At 40.3% G+C, this 14,872-nt stretch overlaps 1 protein-coding gene across 1 annotated transcript; it reads left to right on the forward strand.

Annotated features, from left to right (window-relative positions):
- Positions 1–9,423: 9,423 nt before the first annotated feature.
- Positions 9,424–14,278, forward strand: LOC125785806 (small integral membrane protein 28-like). The gene is made up of 2 exons (XM_049469975.1): positions 9,424–9,633; positions 13,633–14,278. Exons 1-2 carry the CDS (start codon positions 9,523–9,525, stop codon positions 14,053–14,055), a joined length of 534 nt encoding a protein of 177 aa, XP_049325932.1. The 5' UTR covers positions 9,424–9,522; the 3' UTR covers positions 14,056–14,278.
- Positions 14,279–14,872: the final 594 nt, after the last annotated feature.

Genomic DNA, 14,872 nt, shown 5'->3' on the forward strand with positions numbered 1-14,872 from the left:
ATTACTCCAAGGTTTTTTTAGAGTGTTCTTCTGGGGTGATTGTAAAGTTAGAACATTCCTTTTAGACCATAAGATGGGGGTAGTGTGTGTGTGTGTCCAAGCCATGAAGAAATCCTCTGGTTAATCCACTACAAAAGAGTGGGAGACACTATATGTTCAATACAGCAAGACACAATAAACATACGTAAGACAATAGTGCAATATTGATGGTGATTGAGATGGAATGACAGTAAAAATAGTAAATAACAGTAGTGCAAATACGGTATATGGTATATAGCTTAAGGCTGGTAAAGTGAATGGGTGCGTAAGTCCTTAAAGTTCACAGTTTAATTAAGTGGAATTAAAGTGCGTATAGACAGTGCAAGTGTATCAGTAGTGCAGGTGTTGTGTAGTGCAAGTCTGTTTGGAAGGGACCAGTACTTTGTGCATTGTAGTGCAGAGTTTCAGTACTTTATTAGTGGGGGGGTCAGGATGCTGAGTGAGTGTGTGCTTGGGGCAGGATTGGGATGGGGGGTAGAGCAGGAAGAGAGTTCAGCATCCTCACAGCCTGATGGATGGGGCTGTCTCGCAGTCTGCTGGTCCTCGCCCCGAGACTCCGCAGTCTCCTCCCTGATGGCAGCAGGATGAAGAAGCTGTGTAGTGGGTGAGAGGGATCTCCTGCCAGACGGAGGGCTTTCCGTGTGAGGCGGGAGCTGTACAAGTCCTGAAGGGAGGGGAGAGAGGTGCCAACAATCTTCTCAGCTGCTCTCACGATGCGCTGGAGGGTCCTGCGGCAGGATGCTGTGCAGGCCCCGTACCACACGGTGAAACAGCTGGTCAGGATGCTCTCGATGGCCCCTCTGTAGAAGGTGGTCATGATGGGGGTGGGGGCTCCAGCTCTTCTCAGCTTGCGGAGAAAGTAGAGACGCTGATTTGCCTTCCTGGCCAGTGACGCTGAGTTGGTGCTCCAGGAGAGGTCCTCTGTGACGTGCACACCCAGGAACTTGGTGCTGCTCACCCTCTCCACAGCAGTTCCGTTGATGGACAGAGGAGTGTGCAGTGTGTGAGTTCTCCTGAAGTCCACAACAATCTCCTTAGTCTTCTCTGTGTTCAGAGAGAGATTGTTGTGTTTGCACCAGGAGGCCAGGTGGCTCACCTCGCTCCTGTAGTGTGACTCATCGTTGTTGCTGATGAGACCCACCACCGTCGTGTCATCCGCAAACTTGACGAAGAGGTTGGAGGTGTGTGCTGGTGTGCAATCGTGGGTCAGCAGAGTGAACAGAAGGGGGCTCAGCACACATCCTTGGGGAGCCCCTGTGTTCAGTGTGGTGATGCTGGATGTGCTGCTGCCAACCCGCACTGCCTGTGGTCTTCCAGTCAGGAAGTCTAACAGCCAGTTGCACAGTGAAGTGCTCAGCCCCAGACTGTCCAGTTTGTGTATGAGCTGTTGGGGGACGATTGTGTTGAATGCTGAGCTGAAGTCAACAAACAGCATTCTGACGTAGGTGTTCTTCTTGTCTAGGTGTGTGAGGGCTGAGTGGAGAACAGTGGAGATGGCATCATCGGTCGAGCGATTTGACCGATAAGCAAACTGGTAGGGGTCCAGGGAGAGGGGAGCAAAGACTTGATGTGATGCATGACTAGTCGTTCGAAGCACTTCATGAGGATGGGGGTGAGTGCAACTGGACGATAGTCATTGAAACAGGATGGCGATGCCTTCTTTGGGACAGGGATGATGGTGGTGGCTTTGAAGCATGTGGGAACCACCGCCTGACTCAGAGAGGTGTTATAAATGTCAGTATAAACCTCTGCGAGTTCCCAGGCAACATTCTCAGGAATGTTGTCAGGCCCAGGAGCTTTCCGAGCATTGATCCTGCTGAATGCTCTCCTCACACTGTCTGGGGACAGCGTCAGCACCTGGTCACCAGGAGGAAGGATGGATTTCTGGGCGGGTGTGTTGTTGAGTGGCTCGAACCTTGCGAACCTAAGGCTCCTGGAACTATATATTTGCATATTGGTGTGGCCATTCCCTTACTTACCATATTTGTGTGTTTGTCTGTTGCCCAAAGCTACCTTATCCTAGTATTGCTTTAGTGTGATATATATGTGTTGATTGCCAGACCTCAGTGTTGTAGGCTGTAAGAGCAAGTTACCTTTATTCTGTGTTCCTAGTTGTCACAGTATGTTGGCTTAGAGCTACAGGGTTATTAGTATTATACTGAACGTATCGGCAGTTCAATAAAAATATGCTAAATGTTGAGTATATATATATATATATATATATATAAGCCCACAGAACCTGAAAAAAACTGTTGAGTTAATTAAACTATTGTTGTGTGAACAAAATAACTTAACTGATTCAAGTTATCATCTAGCTAGGATAAAGCTACTGACTAACGGACATTAGTTTCACTCAACATATTCTTTATATTTGACAATATTTTATTAATTTTACATGTCCTTTACTCATCTTTATTTAACCAAACAGAGTTTGGTATGGTTATATTTTTTGCCCCACTCTGTCTGAAGTCAGTACCGCACAGCACTGCGAAAGAGACGCGTTTTGCCTTAATCGTGGCTGGGGTGGGGTGGCGAATTTCCGCCAGGAAAAGGACCCCCTCTCGGACTATATTTCTAAGTAAAGTTCAAGCGCTTTTATCAAGAAGTACTTTTCATGGCGGGGGTGCAGATTTCAGCACCCCCACCAGGAAAAGCACTCCCTTACTAACTTAGAACAGTATCTTGGGTATTTTAATTTTCTAAAAAAGGTTAAAGCCATGAAGACATAGGTGCGCTCTCCCGGGAGAGGGTGCTTTTCCTGGCGGGGGTGCTGAATTCTGCACAAAAGGGATCCATTTCGCTTGGGGCCCCCTGATGCCTTAAAATGGCCCTGCTACTAATAGGGGAGTTCGTATGAGTGAATGGGGGAATTAGGGAGATTATAATTATTATAAAATAAATGGATAAGCCTTTAAATTAAAAGATAATCAATGATCTATATTGTTCTATAAGCCAGGCATTTTAAAAGCTACTCCATGATAAAATATAAAATCCATTTAAATGTTTATAGTTACCTTTATTCTGTGTTCCTAGTTGTCACAGTATGTTGGCTTGGAGCTTAGTATTATACTTATTATATACATGTATATTTTTATTTAAGCCCACAGAACCTGAAAAAAAAAACAGTTGAGTTAATTAAACTATTGTTGTGTGAACAAAACATAGTTAAATAAACTTAACTGATTCAAGTTATTATCTAGCTTTGACTCAGTTAAGTTGAATAACCTTAAAATTCTATATATTTACAACAACTGAGTCAAATCTAAATGATAACTTGACTAAATAAAGTTGAATGAACTTAAAATGTGATGTGTTCACAACTTAACCGAGTCAAAGCAAAATGATGACTTGACTGAGATAAGTTGAGCCAATGAATGATTTTTTTCACAGTGCACAGAATTGATGCAGCTATTGACTGAACATTTAAAGTTTTGTTTACTTTAATCAGATCTAGATGTAAATACCTGGAGAAAAAAGCTGAATGTTAATTCTCTCATTGTCTCTTTTGTCTCATATTCATCTTTTAAACCTGTCAAACCCAAATGTTTTCAGTCTACAGCAAAAATAAAGGGATTGGCCTCACTTTTCTAGTACTTTTAAAGGGTACTGTATATTAACAAATTAAATGATAAAACAAGAAATAGTTTGGGTTTATATTGTCTGCAATCAAATAAAATCAATGTAAATGTAAGAAACACTGCGTTCTTTTCTGATTTTGGGTTGAAGAACCATTCATTTCAGATGATCCTGATTCCAGACGGGATTGCAGAAGTGATGAGATGTCCGTGCTCCACATTCCCACCATATGCTGCAGACACTGCTCGGACACTTCCCGCTGTAATGTGGGTCACAAGTCGATTGCATTTCTTATTGGTGGTCTTTAATCTCGTCTCTCTCATCCTCGTTCACTCACTCAGGTCATTTCAGTGCTCTGGCAGGAATTTGAGGCTCTGTTAATGAGAGGATTGCTGTTGGCTGGAATGTCCATAACGTGTGTGTTGTGTGTGTGTGTGTGTGTGTGTGTTGAGTATGATTCAGGATCTGTGTATTGGAGACAATGGGGGTCAGGGTTGTGTGTTAAAGCTTGTGTTCAGACACTGACGTGGTCTTGTCTGGTGTCAAATAAACTGTATTGGCAAAAGTTTTCTGTTTTTTTCTGCACTGCTGTGTTTGGTGAGGTGAGGTTTGGATGGAGCTACTCGGCCGTGAGTCTGAACAAAATCGGACCTGTAACATGTTAAACTCTTCGGCCACCATCTATCTGTCTATCTACAGTGTATCACAAAAGTAAGGACACCCCACAGATTCCTGCAGACTCCCGGGCATGGAGTTAACCAGAGCTGTATCTACAGGAGTTGGACGATGAAACTGAAACACCTGGTTTTAGAGCACAATAATTGATTGTGGTGACGGACAGTTCTGGTGGAAACAGGAGAGTTGAGGTGCACATTGAATTCTGCCGTGATTTGATCAGCCGTGGTTTTATGTTTTTTGGATACAATCCGGGTTAGCACCCGAACATCCCTTTCAGACAGCTTCCTCTTACAGCGTCCACAGTTAATCCTGTTGGATGTGGTTAGTCCTTCTTGGTGCTGTGCTGACATTACCCTGGATACCGCGGCTCTTGATGCATCACAAAGACTTGCTGTCTTGGTCACAGATGCTCCAGCAAGACGTGCACCAACAATTTGTCCTCTTTTGAACTCTGGTATGTCTCCCATAATGTTGTGTACATTGCAATATTTTGAGCAGAACTGTGCTCTTACCCTGCTAATTGAACCTTCACACTCTGCTCTTACTGGTGCAATGTGCAATTAATGAAGATTGGACACCAGGCTGCTCCAATTTAGCCATGAAAACTCCCACACTAAAATGACAAGTGTTTCAGTTTTATTGTCCAACCCCTGTATATTTGTATATTAATATATTTGTGTATATTTGTATATTAATATATTTGTGTATATTTGTATATTAATGGCTGTTACACAGACTACTTTTCAAGGTGTCAAGGTGTCATTTTGTCAGTGTTGTCCGATGAAAAGATATACTTGAATATCTGCAAAAATGTCTATTTTTATTTCATTTTACATTTTTCGCCATATTGCTACTGACCATTTTCATCAGTGCTAACCCATTCATTTGCATGCTAGCACATGCTAGCCGCTACTGTGAAATTATGATTCTGTTTCCTGTCTAAACCACAGTCTGACCACAACTGTCTCGTGCTGTTATCCTGCTGTGTCCCACAGCTGCTGAACGTGAATTAAAAAAACCTAAAATAAATGCTCTCCGAAATGGAGGGGCTGGAGGGGTTGGACGGGGGTAATCCCCCCCCACACCCTGCTGGGGAATTAGAGGCAGTCTGGCGCTGTTAGTGTGTAAATCTGAGGAGAAATCTGCCTCGTTCTGCTCCTTTCAGCACGCAGACAGAGGGCAGGGGTGTCTGTAAAGCAGACGTCCTGTTATATTTCTCTTTTTCCAGTCTGGACGTAGATTTGGGTTGTCTGTGGCGTCATGGCTGGGTTTATAGTGATAGCAGCACCGCTAATAATGAGCGTGAGAACAGTGATAGCACTTAGCCTCCAGTAAACCAGTTCATACTGATTGCAGTAGGATACAGTCATTGCTAAAGTTGCCAAACCCATCCTAAGGTAAAAACTATCACTCAAGCTTTAGGTAAAAATTTATGTAAGTACTGACCCAGCTAACAGATTTCTGAATCTGAATCTGTCACATTTTCTAAATGGTTTTACAACATTTTTATATATTTTTATATATAGTTCTGGTAAGACCAGAATGTTAGTATTAATCTAGTTGGGAATGTTCTGTGAGAAATAACATTTTAATAATAATAGGAACATTTTTTCTGTAAAGTTACAGGCTAACCTTCCAGGAACCTTTTTAAAACATTGTTAAATGTTCTTACATCGTTCCCAATAGATTAAGAATAAACCATTTAAATTGTCTAGTGATAAAATGTATGTAAATGTATTTTAAGCCAACTGAGATTTGGCATTTTTAGTTTAAGAGCAGAGTGTGAAGGTTCAATTAGCAGGGTAAGAGCACAGTTTTGCTCAAAATTCTCCTCTGTTCTCTGCTGGTAGCATTATCAGTTTAGACGAGACATCCTGTATCTTTTTCTCTTTTCCAGTCTGGCTGTGGATTTGGGTTGTCTCTGATGTCACAGCTGTGCTCTCTCGGGTCAAGGTCACATCCAGAGGCTAGTTAAGCCCTGCAGTCCGTGCCATTCTAGGATTATTAATGCTAACGTTGCTAATAATGAGTGGAGAGCAGCTAACAGTGATCCTAAATAATTTTAGATTAAATTTGATGGATAAAAAAATTTCATTTGTTGTTTCTTTTTCACATTGTGAATGTGTCCAGGTTTAACCTTCCTCTAGTGTTAGCTTTCTGTTACCATTGCTTATGTTAACGGGTCGGTTTTGACCCGTGTCTTAAATCAGTCCTAAGATACCTTAAAAACAATTATTTATGATCCAATTTGTTTCTCACCTCTTAGTTACATTGTTAGGATTTATCATCCATGAAAGGTTTGATTTTTACATTTTTATGGGGCACCCTGGGCCTTTCATTTGAGAGCATACCCCTGATTTTCAATATAAAAATATTGTCAAATGAACCTCAAGAGAATAATAAAACTTTAAAAAAGGTTGTTATATTCCCTGACTATTACTGAAGGGTTTTGGAACACATTTCTTAAATTAAAAAATAAATACATATATATATATATATATATATATATATATATATATTAGAAAATTAATTCTAGTAACATTTATGGTGTTACGGGTCAATTTTGACCCATATATAAAATACTTTAAGAAAAAGGCAAAGAACAGAAATCTTTTTTTTTTATAGAACTTTATTTTATGTAAAAGATAATAATAATAATAATAATAATAATAATAATAAAAATAAAATGGAAATTTTCAAGGTCAAACAAACAACCAATCAAGCAAATCAAACCAACAGAAATCAAGTTCTAGTTTTTAGGTGCATTAGTATTGTTAGATGCATGTGTGGTTTCTTTGTGTCACGTCTTGGCCTCGTCTCGTGTCTCTGTGTGCATTCCCCACGTGACCTGTGCTCCCCTGTGTCTCCCGTCTCAGTACTTTTCCACATGTGTGTCTAATTTGTAGCTCCGCCCCTCGTTACCTGTCTCCCCAGGTGTTCATTGTTTCTTGTTTAGTATATATAGTACCTGTTAATCTACGTTTGCTGTCGGTCTTTGCACCTTCCTCTGTCGTTTGTCTCGCCACGTTTGCTATTGTTTGTTCACGGTTTCGTTACGCTCTATTCGTTTCTTGTTTATTTCTAGTTCCCTTTATTTCTTGTATATTTCTAGTCACGTTTCTTGCCTGTTTGTTTCTTTGTTTATTTTGTATATATTTACGTATTTATCCGTTGTATATATTCCCTAACCTTGTTTTGTACTTATCTGTTTAGTTTAGCTCTTTGTTGGTTTTCCCTGTTTGTTTATGTTTATATATTTATTCGTTATTCCCCTGTTTGTTTATTTGTTTACTTATTATTTATTAAAGTCTGTCTTACCCGCATTTACGTCCGCCTCCCGTCTGGTCACGCGTTACACTTTGCAGAAGTATTTTTTGCAGGTGAAGCACAATATATTTGTCTTTCTGTCCTTATTGCTAGGGCAGACCTGAAACCTCTTTTTTTTTTATCGGTCACTCTGGGGTTGTGGCTGTTGTGCTTGATGTTGAATGTCTTGTATGCAGACACATCAAGGATGTTGTAAAATACAACAATTGACCCTCTTCTGGTCATTGGCAAGCAAGTGTAGATGGCAGTCAGCTTGTCCAGGGTGTCCTGTCCATGATGATTCTGGGCTTTTTGTCATGAAAGGGAGCAGCTTCAGAACTGATGTCTTCCTCATCAGACTGATCACGTGTCTGTGTCTTCCGGTCAATAATCCACATCATCTTCCTCCTCAGAAACCTCCTCATCTGTATTAGTTTGCTGCTGTGTGTCCTCTGATTTATTATCATCAAAGATATGATCCAGAACTTGGCTTGCATCAAATCTTTTTCTCATTATTGCATGCTGTAAACTGGAGATGCATACTCTGCAAAGCACCAACTCTATACTGATTTGGCCATACATGCATGGACATGTACCTAACTCAAGGTGTTGGAGGTAGATCTGGCTGTGGGCTGTTGGTTTATATTGTGTTTGAGTTCAGTTTTGAGACTTATTATTGTTTTTTTAAGCTTATATTATACCTGGGTCAAAATTGACCCTAACAACACAAACATTATAATTTTAACGAGAGCATTTTACTATTAAGTAAAACAGTTATTTTATTTTATTTTATTTTGTTTAAAAATAAGTTCCTGAGAAAGTCAAAAAGTGTATGTAGAATTTTTATGCATTTAAAATCTAAAACGGGTCGGTCACGACCCTAACAGAGGAAGGTTAAGCCATCTAAAACCATTTAAACCATTAAAAATATTTATTCAGAACCGTCCCAGAACACTCCCAAAGCTTTAGATAGATAGACAGACCTTGGGTCAGATGTGGCCCCCAAGCTTGAAACATCAGGCCCATGAGGATGTTTGAACTATAATAAACGATAATGAAAAAATATTAATAAATAAAATGCTTCTCTGGTGAGCTTTTATTTATATTCCTCCCTTTTCTCTCTGTCATGCTCTGTCCCCTGTTCTCGTTTTTCCGCCTGTTTTCGGGCTCCCTATCTCCTTATAAGTGCGTTTTTTTTTCCCAGCCGTGTCTCAATTCACTAGCTGTGGCAGCGGTAGAGTATTGGAGCACGACCCTGAGGACATGGATGAGGAGCGGTATGATTATGTATTTTTTTTTTCCTTTCTTCTTGGGTTTACCTGCTTTGAGATCAACTGTTCTACAGTTGGGTTCAACAACCCTCTGAGCTGGAGAGCTACTAGTCTGTAGCAGCACTCCATCCCATTACACTTCATTTTATTTTCCAAAACAGATTTTTTATTTTTTTTTTGTGGTCCACCACATAAAGGCTATATCTCACCTGCAAAACTCTAAAGATGAATTTCTTTTCAACACCGTCAGCCAGATGATTGACAGATTGACAAACAGCAACAGCTCCCGTGCAACAACCCCCCCCCCCCCCCTCCTTTATCACCATCATCACCATCGCTTTTGGTTCAATATAGGCCAGCTGCACGTCAACACGGCGAAATCCCTGAGATTTCTCGCGCCGCCTCATTGGCTGACCACTGGCCTGGATCTGCATTCTACTCATCTGCATGTGTGAGCATGTGAGATTAGCTCACACTATCTCTCTCTCTCTCTCTCTCTCTCTCTAATATGAAGCGAGACACATCTGCCTCTCCTCATCAGTCTGCTGTTGGTCTGCAGCTCCTCCTCTTCAGAAGCTCTGGGGTCTTGGTTTCTTGGTTTTGGTGTTGATTTGGTTGATCAGTGTTCTGGTTGTTGTTCGTCAGCGGCAGCATGAGGAAGGTTCTGGAGAGCAGCTGGATGAAGTTTGGACCTGCTGGAAGAGGCACCTACGACTGGATGGCAGGATCTCCATCTCCACCGCCCACAGAGAAGCAGCTACAGGTGAGAGTGCACCACTGCCGGAGTTCAGGTGTGCACAGATATATATATATATATATATATATATATATATATATAGATGTATAAAATGCATGGGTAAAAAATAATAATGTTCTGGTAGCAGGGGTGCTAAAAAGAAACTACCTTACTTTTTTACAAGTTTTTTTTACTACTTTTTATATTTTAATGCATTTACAGCTCTGATAAAAAGAATAAGAAAGCACTTAAAGATCATGAGTTTCTTTGATTTTACCAAATTGAAAACCTCTGGAATATAATCAAGAGGAAGATGGATGATCACAAACCATCAAACCAAACTGAACTGCTTGAATTTTTGCACCAAGAGTGATTAGCATAAAGTTATCCAAAAGCAGTGTGTAAGACTGGTGGAGGAGAACATGATGCCAAGATGCATAAAAACTGTGATTAAAAACTAGGGTTATTACACCATCAAATACTCTTAAAACTTTATGAATATGAACTTGTTTTCTTTGCATTATTTGAGATCTGAAAGCTCTGCATCTTTTTTTGTTATTTCAGCCATTTCTCATTTTCTGCAAATAAATGCTCTAAATGACAATATAATATTTTTCAGAAATGTTGTCTGTAGTTTATATGATATAAAACAACAAAGTTCATTTTACTCAAACATAAACCTATAAATAGCCAACTCATAGAAACTGATTCAGAAACTGAAGTGCTCTCTTAATTCTTTCCAGAGCTGTATATTAACTATTATATTAACTCATCTAATAACTATTAATTTTATGCACAATTACATGAAATGTTGCTATTGCTTTTAATCCATAAAGATTTTTTTTTATTTAACATTTTTTTTGTTAGTTTTGCAATCTAATATCGTTTATCGTACTGAATTTTCACAGGTGTCAAAATGTTCAAACTATATGTCGTAAATTTATAGTACACAACAATAGTTTAAAATAGTTTTAAAATCCTTTCATTTTCCCCCAAATTGTCAGTGTGTCTTATAATCCAGTGAGCCTTACTCTATTAGTCAGGTATTAAGAGACAGTAAATCCACTCCACTGAAGTACAGAGTTATACAGCGTTATAGAGTTTCAGTGAAGTTTCTCCAGTACCAAGACTGGAGCCGTATTAGCATTCGCCGCTAACCACACTAAGCTCTAGCTCTTTTGCCATTCAGAGGTGAGGTTTATCAGCCTGTAGCCTGCTGCTAACTCCGGCTAGCATTGCTGGAGCAGTATTAGCATTAGCCGCTAACCACACTAAACGCTAGCTCTTTTGCTATACAGAGGTGAGTATATTGGACTGTAGTCTGCACATTTACCATGTTAAAACAAGATACGTGGGACGAACCGCGAGCTAATATCGCCCTGGCTTACCAGAACACTCAGGGTTCCTCAGTGTAGCTCTATTGGGTGGCTTTTACTAGTGCTGACTGCGGCTAGTGCCTGTGGTTAGCCGCTGAAGCTAATGCTAATGCTGTTGCACCCAGCCTTAGTGGAAATCTGCAAATCTAAGCTTACTGTTAATAAACAGAAGCGTTTTACGCACCCAAATAAACAGTTTTCAGGAGACAAAATCTGTGTAGATTAACATCCAGCACTCGTTTAACTGTTTTTTTGTTAAGAATTACAGTTCTGTTTACTTAGCTTAGCTATATGACCAACTGACTGTCTTATACATGGGAATGGCTCCCCATATCAATACACTGGCAGTGTTTAGTGTCCCGAGTCGCTCCACAGCAAAGGCAGGACTGAAGCCCTTCCCACAAGGCCTCCATACTCAAAAACTGACCTATCGTATCGTAAAATACAATATGTTTTCAGGTTCCAAATTCTGTAAATTTAAGGAATATGTGGTTGGCCTAGATTGTGGCCAATTCGTTGAAACATTCATCTTGCTTCTCTTAATCCAAAATGTGTTTGAGTGCACTGAAAAGTCATGTCTAGCAGTCAGTGATCTCTCACCAGGAGGTGCACTACCCAACAGTGCCTTTTTTTTTAAAGATTTTATAGACTTTTTTGGTCATTTGTAGTGTATTTTGTAGTATTCTTTGGTCAATGAGTGTGTATACACATTGTTTTTCATTCAATCTTATTGAAAATACTGTTGGAACATCATGAAGATCCAGTAGTTTTCATTGGTTCTCACATTCTCGGAACCGTATGTCTCTCTGTGTAGCATGAATAGTGACTATTTCTGAACCGCTCTGTTTTGGAAACACAGAACTGACGGAGGCTCACCCGAAGAGACCCGTAACCACAGCGGATTTAAAAGGACTAAAGTGTCTAATCTGGCTGAAAAGCAGCATTATCTGATTAATGATAGTGCCGAGTGAGATGAGCTCGGATCGATCGCGTTGGCCGGAGCTCTCAGAGAACATTCGGCGTGACTGAATTATCAGCAGGCACGCAATTACCAGATCAGGGCTCACTTTTATTATACTGTTCTGGAGTTCATATGCAATTGAGTGGCTCAGGTACGTCATTGCAAATTACTGGTACCAAGACACAATCACCAAAGTTTTAACGCTTATAGGAAGAATTATTCCACAAATGCACTTCAGAAAAATATACGTTTATATGGTTGTAGACAGTATGAACCTAAGATATTTCATGTGTTATCTGATCATCTTAATTTAAAGTGGAAGTCCATATTATTTTGTTTCTAAACTGAAAGCAGAAGCATTTCTGAGTGGAGAATAATACGAATAAAATATTACTTACATAATTACGTCACACGTACAGCCTCTAAAAGAGGATCCGGCCCAGTTTTACTGAACGTGAGCTACTGGTGGAGCAATGGAGACTTCAGAAGAGGAAACTCAGAGCTCAGTAGCTCATTTTCTTATAGTACACAACAAAGAAACTAAGGAGTGACGTTTCTGACTGAGCTCTCTCTCTCTGACTGAACATAACCTGGAATCGGATTCATCCGCTCTGAAAGGAGACCGCATCACACCCTCCCAGTTTAAAATGATTCTTCTTCCGCATGCTCGGTGCAATTACCCATTCTCGCCAGAGAGGGCTCTAAATATCAGCTTAAATTTATTCATATTAATACTGAACATCCATTCCTGCATTTCCCACTATGTAATGTATATAAAGTGATGAAGAGTTTTTGCATTTTCTTTTCAAATTTCTCCAGTCAGCAGCATGTGGATTTGCATTGTCTTGTTGAAAAATGCTTGAATGTCCCTAAATGTGAAAGATGAGGTTCTAACGGAAGCATATAATGTTTTCAAATCTCTCTAATGTGTTTTACTGATTAAACTGTGCATCACAGACGTTTCTGACTTAGCTAATTTCAAAGACTCGTTGCCTAGACTAGAAGCTGTGATAAATAACTTAGCTACGGTTAGCAAACCTTAGCTGAAGCTGAGTGACTACTTGCTAAAGTTAGTCAGTTCTGAATCTGTCTTCTGGGTCTTTTGGGTTCTAAGCTGTGTGTTTGGGGGATTGGCGGTGGGCAGGTTCTCATGCAGATTTTTTACAGTAGTTAAAGCTTATTTCCATAATATTTCATGACACAGCCTGATCATTTTATCGATTGAATTGATATCCTGTGGAAAATATAACCCTTATCGGTCCTTTAAAGGGTAAATACTGTAAAGCTATACCTCGAGCAAATAATCCATCCTGTACTAATTGAGTTTTGGGGGCTCCACCAGGCTGAGCGCAGGCACTATGCTCAGGAGATTGCTGGTTTGAATCCTGTTCATGCATCTTGCCATTGGCTACCAGAGCCCTGAGAGTGCACAGTTGGCCTTGCTCTCTCTAGGAGGGTACAGTAGATGGCACTCTTTCCCCTCATCACTCCTAGGGTGATGTTGATTTTGATCTTGAGCACAAGGCTGCGTCTGTGAGCTGATGTATCAGAACTGAGTCGCTGCGCTTTCTTCCGAGGGGGTTTCCTAATGAGAGGGTTGGGTAATTGGCCATGTTAATTGGTAAGAAAATGGGAAAAAAATTACAAATAAAATGATAATAATTGAGTTTCCTATCTCCTTGCCTCCAGGGCTACCACTGGAACGAGCTCTCCCAGGACGAGGACATGAAGTCCGAGGTCATCCTGTACGTGGTGATCCCGCTGGCTCTGCTCCTCGTCGCCGGTCTCGTGGGCTTCTTCATCTACCGAAGATGCTCCCGCAGTAAACTCAGCCTGGCCAACATCATCGCTCTGGACCTCCAGAACGCCGAGAACAGCGCCGAGTTCCTCTCGTCGCTCACGGCCAACAGCGAGCGCCTCAACAGCACCAGCTCCGACGTGTCCGACGGGGTCTTCCTGATGGTCTACCTCCCACCGCCCTACGAGGAGACGCTCACCAAGATCACCCGGGCGGCCAGCCTCACCAGCAGCAAAGACGTGGAGTCCGTCAAGATGGAGGACCTGGAGGCCAAGCTGTGCCCAGAACTGAAGTCCAGCGGGCGCTATGTGTGAATGAGTCGCTCTGTTAAATTGAGTTTAATGGTTTAATCATCATGAACAGTATCTCTGATTCAGCCTTGTGTGGTGGAGCGAGCTAGCGAGGGAGGATTTTACACCTTCAACAGTGTTGAAGAGTACAGTAAAAAAGAGAATCAGGTGTGTTTACACTGGTTAGGTTGGGAGGATCCCAATTAAAGGGCTTAAATGAAGGTAGACCAAAAATGACATGTTTTTTTGTTTTTTTTTTTGTAAAAAAAAAAAAAAAAAAAAAATATATATATATATATATATATATATATATATATATATATATATATATATTATTTAATATTAACCAAGTTTTCACTCTCAAATCCATATATGGAGATTAAGTTTAGAACCACGTTAGCATAATAAATTGACTAAAAACTGAAAAAATGTAGGATATAGGATATTTGGGACCCTATATACCCATATATAAAATGTCCCAAATGAGTGAAGTGTTTCAAACTGCTGGTGCATCTTAAAAAAAAAAATAGAATATTTATGAAAAGTTACTTTATTTCAGTAATTCAGTTGAAAATGTGAAACTTGTATATTATATAGATGTATTAAACACAGAGTGATCTATTTTAAGAGTTTATTTCTTTTATTGTTGATGATTATGAAGCTTACAGCCAATAAAAACCCAAAATCAGTGTCTCAGAAAATGAGAATATTATATATTAAGACCAATTGGTACTTTTGGCAGTGTGGGCAGTGTGCCAAGTCCTGCTGGAAAATGAAATCCACATCGCCACTGATTGGTGGAAACTTCACACTAGACCTCAAGCAGTTTGGACTGTGTGTC

Source organism: Astyanax mexicanus, chromosome 21, assembly GCF_023375975.1.
Source record: "Astyanax mexicanus isolate ESR-SI-001 chromosome 21, AstMex3_surface, whole genome shotgun sequence".
Lineage (NCBI taxonomy): Eukaryota > Metazoa > Chordata > Actinopteri > Characiformes > Acestrorhamphidae > Astyanax > Astyanax mexicanus.

Excerpts from the sequence above, each read along its gene's own strand:
- LOC125785806 (XM_049469975.1), top strand. The coding sequence starts at position 9,523 with ATGAGGAAGGTTCTGGAGAGCAGCTGGATGAAGTTTGGACCTGCTGGA. Across the intron at positions 9,634-13,632 it reads CCACAGAGAAGCAGCTACAG|GGCTACCACTGGAACGAGCT; the intron begins GTGAGAGTGCAC and ends CCTTGCCTCCAG.